The 24647-nt window shown below is 50.5% G+C and overlaps 1 protein-coding gene across 1 annotated transcript in view; it reads right to left on the bottom strand.

Moving 5' to 3' along the window:
- Positions 1–16671, bottom strand: part of SMG1 (SMG1 phosphatidylinositol 3-kinase-related kinase) — a 98834-nt gene extending 82163 nt beyond the window's left edge. Inside the window, exon 1 of the mRNA XM_009886608.1 lies at positions 16577–16671. Within this exon, the coding sequence (XP_009884910.1) occupies positions 16577–16671 (95 nt within the window). The remainder of the gene's footprint in view (positions 1–16576) is intronic.
- Between the last annotated feature and the right edge of the window lie 7976 nt (positions 16672–24647).

Genomic DNA, 24647 nt, shown 5'->3' with positions numbered 1-24647 from the left:
AAGCAAGTCAATAGACTGCCTGTCAAATATAGAAGTGGTTTTCAAACTGATGATAGCTAGAAAGCTGGGCAGTAGCAATGCACACGCCGAGGACCACTCCTCATGCCAGAGGCTCTCAGCGCTGGCTGGCCCGGGGACCGTACTCCTGTTGAACTCCACCAGTTCAGCACCTCTGCCATGTATTTGTCACCTTCCCTTACCTGATTCTAGCTCTTGGTGTAGGAAATGGTCCTCTGCTCCCAGCTCACCACCAGCAGCTGAGGCTCAGGTCCTGATGGATACAGGTGGGACTGATCTTACAATGATGTCAGATGCCCCTGTCCGTCGGGAGTGGGCTTGCAAAGCAAACTCTGGCTGTCCTGGGAAAATTCAGGAATAAATCAGTGGAAAGAGATTTAAAGAACACGTTTAGGAAAGATCAAAAGAAAATGGCTGTGCTATTATTTTACCTGTCTCTTCTAGAAACCTTTCCTGACTCACTACATTTCTGTGGGTTTAAAAGCCGAGTCCTCCTTTTTCACCTCTTAAAACACCTCCTCAGTAACTTCCGTGGGGTGTGAGGGATGAGAATACTTGGAGTCTCCCTCTGATGGGAGGAGGATAAAATAATGAGATATTGTCAGAGCTCACCTGACTGCCTTCTGCTGGGCAGATGGTAAAATCACATCCCCGTACAGAACCTTTTTTTGTAAAGCACAGTACCAATATCCTGCAATATGTGCATGTGATGAGGGAAGAACAGGAAAAGACCGTGAAGGCTTTAGCATCATGTCCACCAAGGTGACACAGTCAGGGCACCCATGTCCCTGTGTCTACCCTGGCCAGGGCCACTGCAGCGCCGGTCTGTGCTGGCACACGAAACAGGGCAGCCGGTCTCAGAGAGGAAAAGGAAAACAAAACCAACAATGAAACCTTTAACCGACTTCTTTTGGTTCTGAAATGGAGTTGAGGCAAAGTTAGACTGTACCTCTGCTGTCACGGTCTCATGTCCCTGCCGTCACCCCAGCACACCGCCTGTTTGCCCCAGCTCCTCCATCCAGACCAACTCCAGCACGTGGGTATAAGGCCTGAGCCCACAGTTTTTCCCAAGCCGTGGGGAAAGCCAGCGGGCTGGAAGGGCACTGAAACACCCCACTCTGCCCACACAGGGACAGTGCATCCCACTGCCCGACAGGCACACCGAGCCGAGAAGCTGAGAAATACAAATACTGGTGCTGGCAGGGCTTGGACAGGAGCGGAGAAGTCCCACACCCTCCCCTCTCCCCACCACCCCACAGCCTGTGCAGGCAGAGGGGGAGCACAGGGGCTTTCAAGGGACAAGTTTCTACAAATCATGATCTGGACAGCAGATCCTAACGTCTCTCTTCTGAGAGGGGCTCAGCACTTCCACCGCTCTTCACCAACCTCCGTCTCCTCCTTCACCCAGCCTCGACCACGTAAACAAGGCTTTCCCACCTTCTTTTTATTTAGACCTTTTCCACTTGGTGTTTTTTCTCTGCGTCTTTCTCCTCACACCTCTCCTTTTCCACTCTCACCCAGATATTGTGCCCTGGTTTTGTTCCCGGGTGCGGCCATGACCTCATAGCTTACAGACATTAGGCAAACACATTTCTAGAAACAGCTCCAGCCGTTGAAAGCAGGAAGTGGTCAACAGCCTGGAGAAAGCTTGCCACCGGCCAGCAGGGTCATCTGCAGGTTGCCACCCACAAATACTATTACAAAGAGAGGTGGTGATCCCAAACCTGGATTTAGGTTTCTTTTGATGTCAGGAAGTGCAGATGAGGCTGTCACCCCCATCCCACTGTGCGGGACAGATCCCGGTACCGCTGTGGGGTGCTGGGGTCCCCGTGATCCCTCCTCCCGCCCGGCTGCAGCTCCCGGCGGGAAGGGGGCTCCGTTCTGCCGTGCCCGTGCAATTCTTACTATCATCAGCAGATGGCCAAATATTACCACACATTCATAACATTTACATCAAAAAGGCCACATAATTGGGTAGAAAACGCCTTTCCTTGCCAGAAGCATTTATTTATAAAATGGCATATGTACATTTGGCATTTACCTTTCTATATGCAATATTACCAAATGTGTGACAAATGTTAACACTCATTTCCTTTCCCACTCTTGACATGCTTGCTGAAGTAAAGAGCATTAAGCAAACAAGAGGCAGGATAAAGCTCTGCCCTAAACCACCTCAATATTATTTCTTATTTCAAATTTATTTTACAATAAAGAAGAAAACCCCAAGGCCTAGACTTGGCTGCCGTGGAGCCAATGTTTGCAGCAGCCGGCAGCAGGTGGCAGCGCGAAGGCGCCATCGCACAGAGCGGGAGGCAACTGGAATTTGAATGCAGAAAGTGTTTCATTAAAAACAACAAAAAAAAAGGCCCAGCGAGGGGTTGTTTTTGCAAATGCGCGGTTTTATAGTTTTAGCTGTTTTGAAGAAAAGCAGGCAAATCCGCTCTCATGCTGCCTCACGAGGATGGAGGGGCTGTAACTTCACGCTTTAACATTGCGTAACGTCTGAAAATAATCAATAGGGGCGCAGGCACTAACACGACTAATAGGAGCAAAAAGCCAAGGAAAAACCTTTCCAGCGTCACCTCGGGGCATGCCTGAGCAGACAGTTGGGCACACGACTGGGTTGATTCAGCCAGGACACATGCCAGACAGTGAAAATGAGTCGGCTGTAGCTGCAGAGGAACAGGAGCACAGGCACAGCGGGACCCGACTCTCCATCACATTTTCGGGACCGTGGCAGAAACACACACTGCATTTTGCTGCTTTGGCCAGGACTCCCAGGCCATCGCTGCTGTTGTCTGGCAGATCTGCCTCTCCAGGGACTGGTCAGGAAAAACAGCTTAGTAACTGGCTCTGCATCCTCTACTGTACATCAGTTATAGAGGACGAAGAGAGAGGAAACCACTCCATCACTCAAGCATACTTTAAGAGAACAATTTTCCTGAAACGCAGAGTTTCCAGTAGCTCGGGAATTGCCATTTAATCTTTAAGTGATTAAACATTACTCTAGGGCACCAACTGCAACCAGATCGAAATGTCTCCTTTGTTGTGTAGTACAGTATTTTACTTTTCCTTAACCTGTTTGAGCTCTGTTCCAGCTTCCCAGCTATCTGGGTAGTAATACGGGCCACCAGGAAGGTTTTTGGTGTCACTGTCACCTGCAGGAAATGCACAACTCCCCCATTCCCACACCCCACTTCATTCTTGGCTGACATTTATCAAGACTGGTGTTACTGGTGGCCCGTAACTCTCAGTTACACAAAGAATGTGGGATTGCTTTCTAAAAATGCATGATTTGTGGACCAAGCTGGCAAAGAAGGTTGCATTCATGCTGGATTTCTGCCTTTCATGCTAAATCATTAAGACTATAGGTGTGCATGCAGAGCTTTCATGCTGGCAGACAGTGCTCCCACCTCATCCCTGCCCACAGCCTAGGAGGGACATGGAGATGCTCCAGATGAGATCCTACCCTGGCTTAAATGGGGAGTGATGTTCGGAGATCACTCGCCTTGAGCAGGAGTCTGATCCTTGGCTTGGAGGCTGGAGGACTCCTCCTGGCAGCTTCCGACACGTGGCAGAAGCCCTCTCCTGCCAGCAGTGTTCAGGCCCTGGTGCTTGACGGAGACCTTCTGTCTCACAAACAGCATTGCTCCTGAAATAGCATCTGTCCTTGCAATGACACGGCTCTCCCTGCTAACCAGGCAGCGGGTTAGAGGAGATCCCAGACCTCCCCTCCCTCCCTCAGCTGCCCAGACCAAGCACCTTCCCACCCCGACAGCCCTCCCCACACACCCCCACCGCCTTCCCCTTCCCAACACCTCCTTTGCCTGTGCTCAGAGACCTGTGGCTTTGCACCACCGCTCTCCATTTTGGTTGCGCTCCCAGACATGTCCAGTCATACATGACGAGGAGATGCGAGTGCAGGAACAGGAGCTACAGTGCGCCCCTGAGGGTCTTGGGCAGACAGGAATGGGATGTGCTCCAGGAAGAACACACAGCCTCAGTCTGATTTTTCAGGTTGATCAGATTATGCCCAATTTTCTACTTTGTGCAATCTCCAGTTTTGCTCCATGTCCACATGCAACGTTTTGATCACTTTTGAGGAATATTGTTTGCACTGTCTTGGAATTCGAAAAGGATTAAAGGTGCTAATGAGGGGCTGCTGCCCCCAGCTGGGACCCTGCTGATGAAGTTCTTGTTCTGCAACAGCTCAAAAGAGAGAGCGCTGAGGGCCAGACCCGCGGCCAAGGATGGTATTAAGGCGGTGGATGCTATACTGCAGCCCCTTTCCACCCATCCACGATATCTTTGCCACCTAATCTCCAAGACCAGTCTTTCCCTTTATAGAGGCTTCTTGGAGCAGGCACTTGGCTGATCCAGGCTGGCTGTCCCTCTGCACGGCGACCATGCCAAAGAGGCTCTGTCCAACTCCGCTGCTGAGCAAAGAGCATCCCTGAACAGACAGGGACAACTTTGCTGCCGAAATAACCTCTTGTAGTAACTCCTAGGAGGAGCTGCAATACTCTGACTGTTGGAAGGCTGCAGTGGTCCCATGGGCAGATGTCACTTTGCCAGTGGCTGGGACATGCTTACAATCGCGCATCGGCCTTGACCCCTACCATTTTGGAAACCAGTCCCTAAAAGTGCTTTCTGTGTATTGTATTTGTACCTATAGTAACTCATTTCAGGATTTTCCAGCTTAAAAGGAGCCTGTCAGGGCATTGAGACTTAAAAGAATTTTTTCTTCAGCTTAACGTATTTATAGAGTTATCTGTGGCTCAGCAATCTGATTTAATCAATTTGAGCAGGTATAATTTAAGTACCAAACTTTTCAATCTGAGAAAATGACTCCCTTTGTCTTCCAAGAGCCCTGTTATGACTGAGGGTATCACTGACTTTACGACAAACATAATTCCACTCTCAGACAGCAGCAATCCGGGTAGGCACTTTTAGAAACATGCAACTCTATATATGTCAGAGAAAACAGATCATCTGAAAGTAAAATGGCTCACCAAAGAATAAACAAAGCATCCTGCCAATCTTTTGTGCACCGCATGTTCTTGGCTGCGGGCTGGGGACTTCCACAGAGGCATATTTTGAATCTGAGCCCCCTTTCTGGTGCCTGTTCCCAGACAGAGCCAACCCAGAGGGACGGGATCCGCTGTGCCGGAGGGGTGAGCCCGGGACAGGGAACACAGGCAGCCCCCGAGGCCAGTGGGGGCTTGTCACCGCTGCACGCCAGGGAGATCAGCCCTGGGGGCAGAACACCCCCATCCCCATGGACCCAAGAGCTGCCATTTTTTTTGGGTGGAAACCGCCAGGTAATCTCAGCACGTGTGCATTAATAACCGCCTGCTCCCACCCTAATCATGCCAGCCGCGAGGCGGCTGCTAAGCAACTAAACCCTGGCGAGGAGGCAGTTTTAAGATAATGCTAAATATAGACACCAGCAGGCAAGACAGAGCGAGCAGCCGTAGTGGGTGACGTCATGTTTCTTACTGCTGCCCTCCCGGCCGTCACTCACAGGCGCCTTCGATGACCGGGTGAGTTCCTCCAGGCCTCCCGGGGGACCAGCATCAGGGCAGGGACCGGCACTGCTGGCTGTCCCCGACATGCTGCTCTTGTGCGTCCCGCACGAGCTGGGCAGAGCCCCCCCAGCAGCGTCCTCAGCCGCCAGCCCTTTGGGGAGGCTGCAGGGCATCGGGTTGGCCTTCCCCTGCCCTGCCCGTGTGGGGTCCTCACCTGGCACAGGAAGGAATGGAAAGAGCGAATCCGGTCTTAAAAGGAGCAATTTGATTGAACTGACAAAGTCATGCACACAATTGGAAATGACAAATAACATCTACGACTTTGTTATAAGCCAGAGGTAGAGCACGCACATCCCTCTGTCTTTCCGGTCTGTTGTTTTCGGCAGTTGAAATCACTTTTGTAGCTAGTCTGTACCCAACTCGGTTTGCATCTGTCTTCACCCAGGGATGGAAGAGAAAATAAGCCAAAACACAGGACAAGGTGCCCATATCCTCCATGCAGCAGCGTTTGAATTTCTGGGTCCAAAAGAGAGAGGAGCACAGGAGAAGGCTTTGTGTTTTACCTGTTTGGCCACCGACACATTGCCGTCCTCTCAAGCACAGAGTCTCTCCCCACCAGCTCAGTCCTGCCCAAATTGGGCCACTACACCTTTTCTTAGAGGCACAGTGCAAACCACACCAGGGAAGTGATCCATTCAAGAATCACCTCCCTCCCGTGCCGGTTTCTTTCATTTTATTGTCCTTGAATGATGGCTGAAGCCAGTGCAGCTACCACCTGCGACCACCTCTCAGGCGTTTCTTTTGGCAGCAAGAGATGTCTTGAGCACACCCTTCCTCCACGTTCAGCAGCCCCTCTCCACCTCCCTTAACCACATCAGGGAAATTATCAGGCTGAAAAGAGTCCCCCAGCCCCCTTTCCCTGGGTCTGCTCACACAGAGCCCCGTGCCGGCCACCCCAGGTCCCAGCAGGGCACCCGTTCACCCCCGAGAGCTGTGGGCAGGGAGGGTGCGTTAGTCACAGGCATTGAGCAACAGCCTCCCCTCTCCACCACCACCTCCTCCTCCTCGAAACACCAACCGCAGGAATTCACAGAATTCACAGAATTGTTAGGGTTGGAAGGGACCTCTGGAGATCATCTAGTCCAACCCTCCTGCCAGAGCAGGGTCATCCTCCAGTCCTCAGGCACCTCACCTGTCCTCCAGGACCTTTCAAAGATAATGGAGAGAGGCCCAGCAATGACTTCCCCCAGCTCCCTCAGCACCCGAGGGTGCATCCCATCAGGCCCCATGGATTTATGTATATCCAATTTATCTAACTGATCTTTAACGTGCTCCTTGTCAACCAAGGGATAGTCTTGTTTCCCCCAGACTTTCTCTGTTACCTGCAAAGTCGGGGTCTCACAAGGACTGGCCCGAACAGTGAAGACAGAAGCAAAGAAGGCATTTAGCAACTCCGCCTTCTCTGCATCATCTGTCACCACAGCACCTGTCTCATTCAACAACGGGCCCACATTTTCCCTAGTTTTCCTTTTGTCTCCTATATACTTAAAGAAACCCTTCCTGTTGGCCTTGACATCCCTCGCCAGGTTCAATTCCAAGGCTGCCTTGGCTTTCCTTGTTTCCTCCCTGCATACCCTGACAGCATTCTTGTATTCCTCCCAAGCAGTCAGCCCCTTCTTCCACCTATTGTAAACTCCCTTCTTCCACCTGAGCCTTTTCAGAAGGTCCCTGCTCAGCCAAGCAGGTCTCCTTCTCCCCTTGCCTGATTTCTTGCTCTTTGGGATGCAAAGGAACAGGAAAGTCCAGGCAGGTGCCACCCCACATTTAAGGATGACTGTTGCTTTAAATAACGCATCTGAGAGATGTGTTTTACTCCTTGAAATACCACTTTCTTTTAAGACGAAGGCCCAAGATCACAGGGAATGGATAAATAAAGCTGCTTGAATAGAAAATCAGCAGCAGGAGCCCCCCAGTTCAAACCAGCAGAGGAGCACCCAAGCAATCAGCAGGGCCCCACACCACCCACATAGGGATGTCCCTGGGGGCTGGGCCAAGCGTAGCTCAGTGTCTCTGGTAACTCCGGCCAGCACCTTCACCGTATTTTCTTCTACATCATCTCTTCTTGTGGTAGAGCAGCGTAAAGCCCTTGGTACCAGCCTTGCAGACCTCCAGGTCTCACGGCACTTCCCTCGGAGGTACCTGTGATGGTGCTTCCCCTTCTCCCCTTACGCTGCTGTTAACGGCCCTGGGGGTGCAGCTGTCACAGCAGGTGATGTGTTTTCATCCGTAGCCCACACACATGATGTGAATTGGGTCCTCTGGTTACCCAAAATAAGTCCCAGGAGAAGGGTGCAAGGTCTGAAGCACAGCAGGCAGCACCCAGCTGGCACCATTGCACTCGCTCTTCCCAGGACTTCCCTTCCTGCACACAAAAACATATTCAAATGGAGAAAGAACAGAGCTAGAAAACAAAGTTTTGAGTTCATTGCAGAGGAAGTGGCCTCTCTGCAGCTGGGGAAAGGACCATAAATTTCCCAGCGAGCATAAGTGGGGTTGTGGGTGCACCTATGTCTTCCAAATACCAATGTCATTTTCAGTGGGAGTAAAAGCTAATTGATCTTTAACACATAGCACTTAATTTCAGTGCCTTCTGTACATCAACACTACTGTGAAACAAATACCAGATTTTACTAAAATGAGTATGTGTCAACATATTGATGACTCACACGCCCAGTTGCAAAGGGAGACTCGGAATTACTCAGAAGGATTCTGCTTCAGCACTTTCTATCCAGCAACGATAGAAATATCCCGGCTGGAGATCCCGGTGTGCCCTGGGTCTTTCTTGCTCTTGCCCTGAAGTTGAGGTCTCAGCACATTTGGAAAGAGATTTTCAGGTGAGAAATATTGTACGTGTCAGCAGCACACATGCGACATTGAAAACCTCAAGGCAGCAGCCACCACTAAACCTTTCTTCAAACCCCAATGCAGAGGCTTTGGCCAAAACAAGGTGCCTGTAAACATTTTACAGCAGGCTTTTCGTTACCCTTCCCAGGCTATCCCTGCCGCTGAAACGTGCCGGCGATGTGACAGTGTGACGAGCACTGGGAAAGCGGAGCTGCCCGGGACACACGGATGCCCAGCCTGTGGTTGCAGAATACCACAGCTCCACATACACTTGCTGCGCCTCTTTACAGCTTGCTTTGACTGAATTACCATTAAAAAGCTGAGGGTTTGATATCTCACAGCTGTGAAGTATAAAGAAGGACCTTTAAAGGTATCTTGCACCATAAATGTACTTTCCTGTGCTGGCCTATAACTAGGTGATAAATGAAGCCCAAGACACTTGAAAGAGCTTCTTAATCTTTGAAAAGCAAACCAAAGCCAATAATCCTTTGTAGTTTTATTATACCATCCATCCAATTTCTTTTGCTCTGCTTCCAAAAGTGTTTGCGGCAGATGGGCAGTCTCCGGTTTCCAGCCTGGTGGGGTTTGCTGGTGGGGTTCGTTGCACGGCCCCGCGGGCAGAGACACCGGCACTGCTGAGAAGGAGTGGAGTGAGGAGGCAGAACCAGCGTCAGCTGCCCTGGAGAAAAAGGGATGCGGAGGGACAGCTTCGGATTCAGCGAAAGGTGCCCGGACCATCGAGGCATCTCCCTTCCTAACTGTGGTCACCTGCTGCTGCAAAGACTCTCCCAGGCACCGCAGCCATGAATGCCCTTTTCCAAGAGGTAATTCAGCGTGCCAAGCAACCTCTGAACCATCTGAGCACCAGTAACTCTTAGTAAAAACTTCAGCAGTTCTGGATTTTCTGGTTTCTGTACCAAACCACCTTTCCCTGCCACAGCCCTTACTCATCCTGGGCAGCCAAAGGGCTTCTTCTGGTCTACTCTCCTATCCCTGTTTCAAGGAGTACAGGAAGAGATATGAGCTCTCCACTTGTGAGATGTTTTAAAAAAATGACTCGGCAGTGCATTGGCCGAATCCAGGCTTTTGCCAGCATCCTTCGGACCAGAACATTTTTACCTTTCAACTGTTGGTGCATGTTCAGGTCCTCAGTGGGTGAAAGAGATGGGAATACTCCTGGGACCAGTGCTCTATGTGTTTGCTAGTAAAAGGCATTGGGAGGGAGGTGAATATGAATTTAAGTAGAAAAGGGCCAGTCTGAGACCTCAGCTGTTCAGGAGCTGCAGCTCAAATCAGCTGCGACCTCTGCATCCCCACTGAGTGGTCCCCACCGCACTGGCCTCACACCTCACCAGGTTTGCAAGCCTTCTTCCTCAAGGCCAATTCTGACAAAATCTCAGATCCAAACCAGAAAATTCAGGTTGACCTTAAACTTCTACTAGATACAGCTCCACAGGCTGTCTCTCATCTCCTGGGAAATCTCCTTGCAGAGCTTTGGCAACTCTTGCAAGTCCTGGGCATCCACCCCAGCTTACAGCCATCCACAGCTCTCTGTGGACCCAAACCCAGCTGATGAAGAAGACCTACCGCCATCACAACCCCACAGTGAGGTGGGAGGAAGCTACAAAACCAAGAGCCTGTTGCTGTGCTTTATTTTCCCCCAAGGCTCCACCATGAAATCTCTTCAATAATGTTTTTATGTTTCCATCAATCTTATTTAAACTTCAGTACAAATAAATTGCAGCACATTCACAGTCTCATCACAGTGCTCTGACTCACCCAGTCCCAGCAGACATTGTATATTAAATTAATTTTGGAATGTATTCCAAAGAAATTGTTTCAGCTTCTTCAGCTAAGAACTCCCCATGCTGTATGTTAGGGCAAAGCATCACAGGATATCTAATAGGAGGACTTTAATTAGCTGGTGATTAGCCTCATTAGGACTCAGCTCATGAATAATGTAAGTCACCCTCTCCCTTGGCTCAGGAAAATGACCGCAGGAAAATGCAGCCTTGATCTGGGATTTTCTTCTCCTGTCCAGGACATGGATCCCTTGTCAGACACAGGGGTGAATTCTGCAGTTCGTTACACCCGGATAACTCTAATAAATAAAACGAACTTCAGATTTACTCTAGCATCACCCAGAGCAGAGTTAAGCCCACAGACTAAAATGTTTACCAACTAGGTGGAAAAAAAATGCCTTTTTCAGCTGTGAATTTCTGCCCCATCCAGTGCACACGGCTTCAGATACTCATGTGGGGAGCGTACAAGACAGAGGAAATTAGGGTCTGGGGTAACCAGCCCACCTGCTTAACACAAAACTTTTTGTGCTGATGGCTCAGACATATCACTTATTAAAAACATCCAGGCTTTTATTTTCCAGCTAGCTCTGGCCCTTGTGGACCACTGCCCCCGTACAGCAAGCTGCAAGCTGCTGTTTTCTCTGGGCTTGTCTTCTGGTCCCATCTTTAATGCGTAATTCGGGGTCTTGTGGGATGCAAAAAAAGAAGCCAAACAAACAAAAAATAAACAAACAAAAAACCAACCCAAACTCGGTGTTTTACGCTGCTTTGCTTTTCTGCAGCGCCAAGCGAGGCTGCGGGCAGTGTCACCCCAGAGGCCGTGGGTGGGAGGACACCTTCCCGCAGAGCCGGGGGGGTCAATGAGCTGCAGCCTGGGCAGCACTGCAACAGCACAGGGATGCCAAAGGGCCAAATATGCTTCCAAATAGGAGAAGAGAAAAAAAAAAAGTGTGCTGAAACCGAATTACTATTTGACTTACTGACAAGATAATTAGTTGTCCCACACAGCTAATTAGCAAATTCCTGAGGCTGTAGTAACCATCAGACCAAAAGCATACCAAACTCCTTGCTAATTCAGCCTTGCTGCATGTCTCCTCTGCCTCCTCTTGTTGTGCATCCTTATCTCCTTTGAGCAATGCCTGTGCAGGAATAGGAAACACCTTCACCTTCCAATTTAACTGCCTGTGCTCTGGAGTGGTTTCCAATCAGTGGACATCAAAATCAGCTTTGGATGCAGAAATCCGGTTAATGTAATCTGCCTGGCTGGTTGATTAACATCTGTGAGGTCGGTGTTAAAGGAAGAATGCCTTCAGAGAGCAGCCCGGGCTGATGGCACTAATAGTGACAATTATGCAGGCTCACGCTTTCCCTATCCCATTGCTTTCTGCTCAGGGAGCCGCCTGAGCAGCGGAGAAGCTTGTCTTCTCCCCAAAGCCTGAGCAAAGCAGCCAGGGCTTTCTCAGGGCAGAGCCCAGGCTGTGCTGAGGCAGCAGCTTTCGGCTCTGCTCCCTTAACTTCAACTGCATTTCCATTCCCAAGCAAGAGGCAGAGAGGAGCTGTGGTGACAAGGGCTTCCGAGGCAAAAGGGCTTCTCTAAGGACCTTGAAAAGCTACTGAAATACTTCCCTGTGTAGCGAACTGAACTAAATCCTCCCAGGTCCTGCCAGCAAGTTTCATCGCTTGCTTTTTGCCGGTGCTGTGGGTATGTACCTGCACCCACAAGGACTGTCGGTTGGTTCCAGCCACGGACTGACCTTTTGCTAAGCCACGCTGGTCAGTCCTGGAGAATGACTACAAGTGCTGAGGCTCTCCTAAACCACATCAGGCTGCTCAGCCAAAGCCGCTCAGTGACATCCACGTCCTGCAGCTTTCCTGGAGAAATCCAGGTCTTCCCTCATCCCCAGCAGTGTGCATGTGCAGGCTCGGGGGAGAGGGCTTGCGTGGCCTGTGCAGCCCTGGCATTGCCCCAGGATGCCCGCTCTGCCCTGCCGAGCACCATGCTGCCCTCCTGGAGCCACCAGCCAGGAGGTTTTGGGGTGGGCAGTGGTGGATTTGGCAGGGGAGGTGCTGAGCGGTGCTTCTTATGCGCAGGGCCCCAGGCATTTCTCTGCATTTCCACGTGGGGAAGGAGTTGGATCCCACCAACCTTGCACCAGCTCTGTGCAAGGGGGTGCATGTGGGGAGCCCCAGTGATGGGTTTGGGGACATCTTGAATTCATACTGGGCCAGGACACCATGGTGCCAAACTCCCCTGTCCCCACCCGGCGTCCTGGGCTCCACGAGGCAGGCACTCAGCTGCACGGACCACGAGGGTGCTGTGGCATGGCCCCGCTGGCCCTGGCTCCCCTCCGCTTCAATCCTTGGCGAGCCGAGCTGGGGTGGGGGAAACGCTGGGCTTGTGTCTGCCGGGATGCTGTGGCGGCAGCCACGGTGGCATAGGGGAGGCCAAAGAGCAAGCAGGGGGGGAAGGAGGCTAAACCCAGACCTTTGCTTCACTGCCCTTTGCAGAGTTCCCGTATCACCATCAGAACAGCACCAGGACGCTCAGGCCCTCGGGGGTTGCGTCTGCGGGATTTGCCAGGCGGGAGCACTGGGCTGCCCCTCTCGCCGCTGCTTGTCCCCAGCGCCCACTGGGATGGACTCTGCCCAATCTTTCACAGTCTCCCATGACAGCATGGGAGAGGGGTCTCACTCCTTTAGGTACTGAAAATAAAATGTAGGGTTTTAGTCCCCTGAAACCACATTTCAGTTAAGCGATAGTCATTTTGGTGCCGAGGATGTCCAGGATCGGTCCTGCTCCTGTCAGCAGCAGAGGAAAGCAGCGGGTTTGGGCAGCCTGCGCTATGAACCGCTGCGAACGCCATGGCAGCTGATACCGTCTGCCGTGATGACTCACCGCTGTTGATTTGGGCAGAGGCAAGAAAAACATCCTGAAATGCGCCAGTTCAACATTCATATTCTCAGCGAGGGCTATTAGCTCAGAGCAGGTCCCCATCGTCTCCCCCTGCCTCACCTTCTTTCAGCACAGCATCACTGAAATTTATTTTTCTATATTGGAAAAGTGATATATTGACAGCCTTATATTTGGGAACGCAGCTTATGTCACTGCCAGAGATGTCACATTCAAATGGATCACATCTGCATCAACAAAATCCCCAGCACAGTTTGTCCCTCTAATCTCCTCAGGCAATTTTTATTCCTTTTTTTCAAGGCTGCTCAAATATTGGCTTTATCGCCACGGGAAGGGTGGGAGTGACCTATAGAGCAAATGCTCATGATAGCATTTTCGCAGGGCCGTTCTCCCAAAAGAGGTGTTTAAATCAGGGTGAGCCCCCGGGGAGGTATTTCAGAGCCATGCTGCGCAGCTGCAGGCAAACCATCGGGCAGGACCACAGCCGTGATGAAGCCAAACTGAGCACCAATGGTCGGTGCTTCCCGGCTGGGGAAGGGGTCACACAGCACAAAACAACCTCACCGGGGTTCAAAACATGCCACTGCAGCGTGGGTGGCAGCTCGGCTCCAGCCTCACGCGGGAAGCAAACCTTCCGGTCGCGTTTCCTATGTCCGGCCGTGGCAGCCATGAGTATTAACTTCTATCTTTCCAATGTTTTCCTTTTTATTTTCCTTTTCAGAGGCCAAGGACCGTAGATGAGCTGTTTGGAGTCACACAAATGAAAACAAAATGCTGCTGCACTGACAGATAACCTCTACAGCTGATGGTGCCCCGGAGCTGTTAAAGCATAACCCATTTTCTTTGAGAGAAATCACACCGGTGGATTTAGTGGGGAGGGAGGGAGGGATGGGTGGGTGGATGGATGGGTGGACGGATGGAGTGAGTCATGCTTAGCTCTGGATGGTGCTCACCAGAGAGGGACCGGATATCCTAAAGTTCATTTCTGAAACCTGTTGTGCTTAGTGGTAGTATTTACCATTCAGTCCTGGGCAACACACGCAGAGTAAACACTGCATGTAAAATAGAGTGCTTACTTATTTGCTGATTGTAAACCCCATTTTTAAACCCAGGAAACTGTTAATTATGTGGCTATTGCAGTGTGCCACTGAAGCAAAGAGATAAGCCTGAGACTTTCCATCATTCAATAATTAATTCTCAAATTTACAGAAAATCTTTGTTTGTGTTGGGTCAAAACACTAAAAATAGATACTTGACTGGTCCTTTTGATTGGAAGAGAGGGATGCTGGTGTCCCGCAACACACTATGCTTGCTGCTTGAGGGCTCGGCTTGGGCTGTCAGGAGCCACCATGGTGTCCTCTTGGCCAGCACTGAGCATAGGTCAGGGTTTCCCCTTGCAGCCAGCGACCCTTCACACAGTAACAGGAATAATACATGGTAATGGGAATAATGGTAAAAATACACAGAACAAGATAAAGTAGTGCACAAGCAACATTTTCCCATCCAACACAAGTTGCCATACGACCCCCTCTATAACTCCTCTATACTTCTCCTGATTTGCATAGCCAAAAGATGGCAGCACTCTCTCACATATGTGCCACCGCAAAAGCTCCCTCTCTCCCTACAAATCCATACAAACCTGTACAAATAATCCAGCCGCGATGCACATCGGAGGGACATTTTCCCGTCTCGTCTGCTGTAGCACACCTCCAGACTAACAGCCCGGGGGCTGCAGCGGTGGCCACGCAGGCTGTGAGCGTGCAGGGCAGGGACGATGCCACTGCCCGCATACAGCACTGGCCTTGCCCCTGCCAAGCATTGCCACACGCGGGAGAAATGGCAGTAATCATTTCGCACACGTCTGCTCGTCCCCATCGGCACTGCGCGGATGCTGGGCTGTCCATCCCGGTGCTTGCTGGCTGTCAGAGAAAGGACTTGTTCTGAGGGTTGTTTGGGGGAGAAAAAAGAAAAAAAAAAAAAGCTAATAGCATCCTTTGCCAAATTTTGCGTCTGGAATGACTATTCCTTCCCTTGCTGCCCTGCCTGGTGCAGCTCCCAGCTTCTCTACCAGTTCAAGTGCTCTGGCAGAGCTCGAGCAGAGAAACTCAGCGAAAACATTCAGTCTTGATTTTTGCCTTTCCCAAGATAATAAATCCACCATGTGATTCCATCCACTTGCTGGTTTGTGGGTTTTTTTACCTACCCTGCACCTATTTTTTGTCTGACTTCGCTGAGCTCGTTTGTGTGCACCCCCCATTTGCCCGCTGTGCCCCTGCGAAGGCTCCGCTCCTGTGGGATCCTGCCAGGCTGTTGCTGCTGCCTGGGATGGCAGCCATCCCTCCTTCGCTCCTGGTGCTTTGCAAACAGATGAACCTGAGATTTGCTTTCAGTAAGTCTGATGCAAAGATTTGCTTTATAATCCCTATGAAAACAGAAGGAAGCAAGAGGGATGGAGAGCTGCGGGAAAAGTCAGATTTGCAGAGCAGATGATGGCATTTGCACGTGGGGAAAAGCTGGAGGTGACAGTCCCTCCCCACCCTGAGTGACATGGGTGTCTGCACCCAGAGGAAGCCTCTTAATATCAAGAAGCCCATCGGCAACCGGGCGTAATGGTGCAACAGGAGCCGTGCTGCGTTAGGATAATCACATCTTCAGTGCATTAAGGTCGAAGTCAGGGCTGAGTGTTTCCAGCCCCCCCAGGGGCCCGTCCGGAAGATCCGGAGAGCCTGCAGCGGGGGAAGCTACCCTGGCTCTGTGAGTCGGCTTGTGCCGAATGAAGGAGAAGAAACGTCATTTCTCTGGGTGTGATCAGCCCAATGTGCCATGCCACATCCAGGGCAGGCAGAAACTGGGGGATAAACGCTGTGGCTGCTCGGTGCTGCTGGGTCTAACAGGGCAGCGCCATGCCTGGGTCCCTGATGGGTTTCTCCTTCCCACGGGAACCTGGCCAGCGTTTGCTGTGCCACCAAGCGAGGCAACCAGGGGGGCTCCAACCCAACTTGCCCCCGGCACTTCCAGCCAAACCCCTCCTGCACACCCTGCTTCGGCCAAAAACACCATCGCGGCAGAAGCAGCAATAGTGAAAGCTGTCACTCTGCGAGCTGGGGAGGGAAAATAAATTTTCATTATGACAAATTTTTACAAAGACGGGCCTCTGAGGTGAGCTTTGTCTGCTCGGGTGGTAGCATCAACCAGAGATGCTCCTTTGCAGTGGGTTTTGGGAAGATCTGCAGCTTCTCTCCATCACCCCAGGGAGCCTCTGGCTCAGGTTTCCACAGCAGACACCCCACTGCCAGCAATATGGGAAATTTGGGAAGAGAATTAGGGGCAAAATTAATTAGTGACAGCATTCATTGGCAGCAGCAAGGTGGCCTCACCTCCAAATGCCACCCACCATGCCACAGTCTCCTCACCTGTCACGTGAGGGGAGCCCCGAGCTGGCAGCATCTTCCCGCAGGGAACCCCTGTCCTCCAGCAGCCCGCAGGAGCCAGCTTCAGTGGGAGACATTTCCCTGGGGATCTTGGCTTAAAGAAAAGGCATCAATTGTTTTCCTTAGCCTGGAAAACTTGCCATGTGCCAGCTGCTCACTAAGTCCGACTACTTTCCATCCTCTGCTCCGCGAGGGCATTGCCGCTCCAGTTGCTGCTCTCTGGCACGAGTACTCAGAGCACGGCGTGCTGAAAGCCCAGGTCCTGTCTTCACAAGACAAGGAATCTGGGATTTGGACCAACTGTAAATAAAAAATGACTGAAAACATACTGAACACGCTTCCCCTTGGTTTCCCGCAGATGCGATGAGTTTCCATTACAGCGGTCCCCAGGCCGTGGGGGCAGACGCCCTGTCTGCAGCTCCCATGCAGTCACATCCTTTCCCCTCCTTTTTCTTGGTATTTTCCATGCTGTCCGAGCAGCTCCTGGGGCTGGACACTGCCCAGGGGCCAGCATCTCCACACCGTCCCTGTGGGTGCTGCTGTCCCCAGCCGGGTGAGCAGAGCCGATGCTCCCCTTTCCGGTTGCCCACCGGAGCCCACAGGGATGCACAGCCGGGTCACCCCTGTGCCAGCCGGGCAAGCCTCACCATGGGGTAACCTTGGGGTAACCCTGGGGTAACTCCAATGCAGTGTGGAGTACCCACCAGCCTGAGAAGAAAGACATCTCCAGCAGTGGGACACCCTCTGTGACACCTGGAAGCTGCTTTTGGCAGCGTGTGAAACATCTCAGCCCCACTGATTTTGGGGCTTCCTCAAAAGTCCCTGCACTAGTCCAGCGCTGGCAGGAGTGACAAGCACGCGGCAGGCACTGTCTTACCCTCTGCAAAGCCAAGGAGAGCCCTGCGCTTCCACCCAAGCTGAATTTGGCCCGCAGCCCCCAGCGTGACCTCAGCAGCATCGCTAGGGGACGAGCAGCAACAAACATTACAGCGACCCACCGTGGAAATAGGATCTTCATCGTCTCTCTTGCAAAGCACAGAACATAACGTCTCCTGGATTTGCTTATGCTGGCAGGCATTTCTTTTGGTCTCTGCTGGTACTCGAGGATGCCCTGTCTGGGTTAACAGAAAAACCTAACACCCGGAGCTGTTTGGAAATCATGTGTTCAAAATGAGCGTACTAGAAAAACGAGAGTGCAATATTGTTTGTGTATTTGCAGATGTGCTGTGAGGAGCAGAGTGAGCATCACCGCAGTACCCATCCATAACGCATCCCTAGGGCTTCTCCGATGCCCGGCTAGTGCTGAAGTGTTAAAACAAAGCAGAGAGCTGAGCTGCTTTGCTAGGAAAAAAGACCAACAGACCAAATCTCCGCAGGATGTATACAAGCGATGGAAACTGCCTCCCTCAGATCACAGAGCAGCGTTGCTGCAACCCCAGGCATGGAGCAGCCTTTCAGGCTTTGCAGAGCAGCTCTCCGGGGGGAGGAAAGTGACACTGGGGGAACCGGCCATCGCAGGAGCCACTGCGTCGTCCCCAGGACACCCCACACTTCACCCCAGCTGATAAGCACCATGCCCTGGGCAGGAGGACACCACCAGTAACTACAGGCTCCCCGGGAACTCAGCTGCCTGGGGAGAAAGAAAGCCCGAGCAGGAAAAATTGTTATCCATGGTGGCAATCAATAACCTTCAAGAAAAGGCAGAGGCCAGTGGCAGTCATGGCTTAATAACAGTGATTTTAGGCTTTATTTTTAAACTGCTTATTTAGTATTGCGGAAGGCATTTTATGATGAAAATACGGATCTTTCTCCACTTGGCATATGGGAGCTGTGCTGTTTTATACCCTGGGCATGGCCAGGGAAGTCAGTGAAGGGGCATGAAGTAAATCAATGCAGAATCTGGCTCCATGAAAAATCTGTCATTAGCAGAGAACCCAGTTCCCCAAATCAGCTATCAGGGACAAACCATTTAACTAAATTAAATCACCGCAAAGGCAATTCAGAGAACGAGAGAGGAAACTGCTTTTGTTCTTCAGTCACCAATTCCACACTGACAATTGCATTGCATCCTTCTGGGCTTGCTCACGGGTACTCCCTGTCTCACAGGGATCTTTTCACTTTGCACATTTCCCCGTGCAGAATGACCAATTCTTTCTATTTTGCCTATACTTATCTTTCTCTTCTGGAAAGATCTTGGTCAGGTATTATTTTTAGGCTTGTTTTCCCCATCCCTGCTCTGCTGCTGCTCCTGGTTTTGTTGTACCTCTGGCTGCAATGTCTCACGTGGGGCGTCTTCTCCAAAGCACTCCTATTTGTTTTACTCCAGCCAGAAAACTAGTCCCTCACCAGCAACTAATCCTTGTACGAAAGGAAGAAAATGCTAATAAATGGTGAGCCATTCCCATTCCCACCACTCGGGAAGTCCTTGCTGTAGTCAGCTCTCTGCACCTTCGCTGCCCCGGTAGCACCACACAGGTTGGCAAGTGCAGGGCAGGTACTTGCCACAGCCCTGCCCACGTCTCCTCCTCGCTGTGTCTACCTATAGTGACTTATTTTATCTTGTCTTGGAGCCTTCATTTGGCAAAAAAGATGCCACAGGGCCAAATTCAGATCACAAAACAATTTGGATGATGGCAGAGGAAATGGAAAGTAAATAGGATAATGGTGATAATAGGAAAAAACCAACCCACCCTTTACTTTTACAAAAGAACAAACCAAAACAAACCACAAAAAAACCCACAACCAACCAACCAAAAAGAAACACATCAATTTCAAGGTGAAATACAGGGCCACGTTTAGCACCAACTTCCACACTTGGTTTCTCAGACCCATGGAGACCAGGGAGGGGAAGCAGATTTCATCAAAACTGCCGTAATCCACATAGCTCTGAATTAGGACATTTCAGAGTCTGTTTTGCATCAAATGCGTTGGCGGAGTTTTGAAAGCTGAGGCTCATATAGAACCAAACTTACTGCCCAAGTGGGATTTTCTCTCCCAAACTATGGAAACCCATAAAATAGGGGCAGTAGCTGGATTTCCACCCAGCTGAGGGCCACCCCCAGCCCTGCGGCCCCACTCAAACACCAACAAAGCCCACGGGATTTCGACTGCCCTTGGACCAAACCTTGTGCAAGGACCAGGGATGCTCCGAGTCCGACCCTGCTCTTTCGGAGTTACCTTCACAGCCTGATCCCAACCCCACAGCATCGGTCCAGCTGCCACATCATCACTCTAAATGGTCGTAATTATTGATGATGACAAGATCCAAGCTGAAGACAGTCTCATTTCAGCGGTGGGAGCTGTGATTCATCCCCTACGGCCTATAGCTTGTACAACATATGGCAAAGCTTTTTTAGAAATCCGGGATGGAGAGAGGGAGAGACAGCACGTGCCAAACCAGGGAGCATGGCAAGGCGCCCGTCTGGTAACAAAGTCAGCACGTGGCTGCAGATCAGCCCCTGCATCCCTCTGCGCCTGGAAGAGACACGTGGAGCCCAGGAAAGCCACTGCGGCTGCTCTCCATCCTGGCATCCCGCGCTCCTGCTGTCTCACCCGTGTGACCTGCACTACTGGTGCTCAGTCTGTTTCGTTTTGTAATGGTGAATCCAAGCCAGAAGAAACCAACAGCAAACTGCCTATCTCTTGCCAAATCCAAAGAGATCAGATTCCACCTTGCAAAAAGTATTTGGGTGGCTCCTTCTTCTGTCCTGGATGGTCTCACTTCTCCTGAGATGCCGACAGGGTGATTTAGCCCAAACTACAGACAGACTGTAGTTTCAACCACACAAATGTAAATCTAGAAGCAATTCCACTGCCATTAATGGTGGTGTTCTGGGTTCATTCCAGCACACTGCAAACCTGGCCCAGGACACAGGCAGAGACAGATGAATTATCAATATATCATTGCGTCCTCCTTTTCCTCTTTTTTTGAAGCAATTCAGGAACAACATACCCAGCAGCTTCTTCTGGGGACCATGTTTGGAACACGTATGGCTCTGGGTCAGCATCGCCACTGTGGCACCCAGGTGAGCTCAAATGCAACACCAACATAAGCCCATAGGCTGGGGCAAATCCCATTTAAATGGAACCACATTGCATTCAGGACTAAGTCATTTAAAGAAAATCGCAAAAAATGTAACCAGGAGTACAGATGTTCAATAAATCATTGGTGATGGCTGAAACCAACCCTGTGGTTGTGGAAGTGGCACTCAATTAGCATTCTTATTGCAGAGTCCCACGCTGATCGCTCAAAATCATATTCAAAAAGTGGCCAGAGGAAATCATACTGATGCCAGAGATTGCCAGAGACACAGCAGAGATGTGCTGCGCTATCTGCATGACGATAACTTGCAATACAATATCCTACAACAGCCACAGCCTTTCCAAGAAGACTCAGCCCTGTGACAGCAGACCCCCACGCAGAGCAAGCAGCCGCCCTGCCCCAGCACAGCTCTCGCCCAAAGCAGGGCCCGGAGAAACTGTTGGAGATCATGCAGACTGGATTCCTGATTTATCGGGCCAAGTTTCAATCCCTGAAGCATGCGATGTAAAACCTGTTACGCAGTTCTGCAGCACTGCCTGGGACTCCAGGAGGCACCAGAGGTGCAGACCCCCAGCACTGGTTTTCCCAGGGCGATGACCCCATAGAGGCTAGTTTATTTCTCAGGCTCTTTCCCATCTTTTAATCAAATCCAACATCAGTTTGGGTTTGATGAAGCTGTGTGTGAGATTGTCTCTGCTTCGCTTCCTAGAATGGACACATGCAAGACAGACCTTCACCATGCTGGAGGGGACACAGGAGACCAGTGACCAACATAAGCTGCCCCAGAAAGCTGGTCCTTGAGCTCCCAGAAGCAATGAAAGGCTGAGCCTGGACAGGGCTGGGATGGATCCTCGGCAGACCCCAGCACGCTCCCAGGCGGGTGCCAACTGCCCCGGCCCCTGGAGCTCCGCGTCTGGCTCCCTTGTCACCTACTTTAGAAACCTCTTGCACATCTCAGAGGTAACGCTGCCATCCCACAGCTCCCCCCCAAATCAGAAAACAGGTCAGAGTCCCCAACACGCTCAAGCCGCTCGGTGACATTTCAGGGAGCCTGAGCAAGCACCATCGCTAAACCCACTAAATCAGTGTTTGTCCACTAAATCAGTGGGGCTTTAAGCACACGTTGAGGGCCTCGGGGCAGACAGGCGTATGTGTAAAGCCTCCATTTAAAATTAAAGATCCTCCGAAGTGAGTGGCTAAGCTACAGGTTAAAATAATTTAAATTACGTGGCTCCTGCTCCCATGTACAACCTGCCTCATGCATCAAAGCTCTGCACGCCAAAACACTCAGCTGCAAGACAGGGAGGGCTGAGATGTGGCCAGGCTCTGCCCCCACACAAGCCCAGCTCCAAAAATCGGCAAAGACCTGTTATTTTCAGCAGGTTTCAGCAGATCCGCAATAACAGGCATGGGATTGGGGGGGAAAAAAAAAAAAAAAGAAAAAAAAAAAGAAAAGCCCAGCTCAGTGTGCAAAACTAATCTAATCAGGGGATGTCTCGGTCTCCCAGCAGAGCCGAGCCACACAAATAGCTGCTTATCTACGGGGCTGATTCCAGCACCTCACTGATCCCAAAATCCCCATAAACAGAATTACCCCCAAACCTGTAAATATACTCAGTGCTGCCAAAAGCCCTTATTGACTATTGGGCTTTTTTTTTTTTCTATAAGCCATTCTCAGCAGAGCACAGAGCGCTCGTCCTTCAGCTCAGCCAGCTAATCAGGCTAATGAGGCGATACGCACCGCAACTTCCCGTGGTATATAATCAGCCTGAAATTAGGTTTTCATGTAAATCTTACCAAATATGTCACTTGAAACTTCAAAATGATGTAATTGGGCTCTGCTGCAGAAGAAATGTCCATGGGCAAGACCTCAGTGCTGGTTGCTCTGCACGGGGTGGGAGAAAAGGAGAACGAGGTGTGGGACTTGCAGAAAACGCGTGTGTGTGTTTGTACCTGAAATTACTGATATAATAGTAATGCAATACATAAATGTATATGTGTGTGTTTATATATGGTTTAACATGTATATATAATGAATATATATAGGTATGTGTATGTAGATATGGTTAAATGTTTTCACTAGGCTTGCTGGAGACAGAACATTTGCAGGATGCTCCAGAGAAGTCAAGTTTTAAAAATGCAGCCCAGGGAAAACCAACAAATGGAAAACAGGAGGGACATAATCCTCCTTTGACTTGCATTTGGTACCCTTGAGTTAACATACCTGCCAGACTAGGAAGGTGTTGTTTAAAGTCACACTTCAGGTGGTTTTCGGAGGCAGGAGTTCCACAAATGTAAGGGAAAATATATTTCAACTCGTCAATAAAGGTACCGTTATAAAACAAGCACACTGCCTCCATCTGCGGTGGGGTTCAGACAGCCCAGATGGTGCATTTGGCCTCTTCCAAAAATAAACTTGACTGTTCTCCTCCCTTAGGACTCTGCATTTCCCTGTGTAGGGGGCAGCTGTCACAAAGGTCATTTTCTTCAACAGCTTAACGAGGTCTGTGGCAAAGACAAAGAACAGGGCTTTGGGATGTGCTGTCCTGGCAACCCAGACACAGGGGTGACGGTCACTCTCTCCATGAGCCACAACCCAACTCTGTGACCATCCTGCACATGAAAACACCCCCCACCCCCTGCCCCAGCCTCCCGTCCTCTTCTTCTTCTCTTTTGCAACACATACCATCTGGGGAGGGATCCCCTTCCCCTGCTTGTGAGAAGAATTTCAACAAATTTCTAATAAGGAAGAAGTGTTAAGCATGTTGTATCTAAAAATGTCCATAAAAAAAGGCAATATATCCTTTGAAAATACATAGATACCAAATCCGTTGCATTAGGGTGCAGCCAGTTGGCATATGCCATTAATTGTGTAGGTTCCCTTAGCGAGCACAGACAAGGCTGCTGCCACTGCTGGAAAATTCAGACATATCCCCCAAATGGCATATTAATAATGAGATCTTTCAGAGGAGGATCCATGACTCATCCAAGAAGAAAAATGGGTCATTCACTGCACTGAGCCGTCTGAACAAAACAGCAGCTTTTTTGGGGGTTGCTCAGTTTAAACCAGAAAAATTGAGAAAGTAATGCGAGAGAGGATGTGGTGGCTGTAGCTGCCAGATAATATGAGCACTCAGAGTCACCACTGGCATTTTAAAGTTAGAAACCCCACCCTGACAGGCATTTTGTGCCTCGTATGGTTGTACGCTATAACCAAGAGTGGAAGAAACTGCGAGCATCCTTCACCACTGCCTCACCCCGCTCCACCCAAAGCCACAAACTCACCAGTCCTTCCCCAAAAGTCACATTCCAGGGGGGGTGCCCAGGGTTGAAGGGACCAAACCCACCAGTGCTAGGATGCTTCGGGAGCCTGATGGCTATTGCCCTGGCAGTCGTCCCCACAAGGGGCTTCCCCGCAGATGCAGGGAGCACCCGGGGGCCAGGATAATGTGCAATGAAGGATGGATTTACTGTAGACGTAGAATACACCCAAAAATGTCAAATCCAAGCAAGGATTTTCGGTGCCCTGCCTGCGTTACTGCCAGAGCAGGAGCTGCTCCGTGTTACCTGTGTGGTTATGGGGCGCAGGGCAATAATTAATGCCAAAACCCCAATCAGGCCAGGTGTACATGGGGGATTGGAGGGGTCATGTGCAAAGCGACACACAGCAACCCTGGGCAGGTACAGCAGGTCACTCGATGGAGTCAATGCAGAAAAAAGGGCAGGTTACAAAGCTGGCATTTAAGATTTCATTAGAGCAGCTAATCTTATTGCTGTTACCAATTTGTAATCGCTTTCACCACCCAGCTAAATCCAGGGTAACTATACATATTAGGTGAATACATTCATCATTTGCATTCAGCTTTTACTTTGGACCGTGACTTCGTGTGATGCTTTGGAGATTAATAAAGGCCACAGCCCATTCCTGCGAGCACTCACCCTCCACACTGATGAAATACCACATTTAATTGCTTTAACTCTCACTTCTGCCATTTCCTTCCCCTCCCTCTG

This window comes from Charadrius vociferus, unplaced genomic scaffold (genome assembly GCF_000708025.1).
Source record: "Charadrius vociferus isolate BGI_N301 unplaced genomic scaffold, ASM70802v2 scaffold46, whole genome shotgun sequence".
NCBI lineage: Eukaryota > Metazoa > Chordata > Aves > Charadriiformes > Charadriidae > Charadrius > Charadrius vociferus.
The sequence above is the reverse complement of the archived record's forward strand: the minus strand, read 5'-3'. Positions and strand labels throughout refer to the sequence as shown.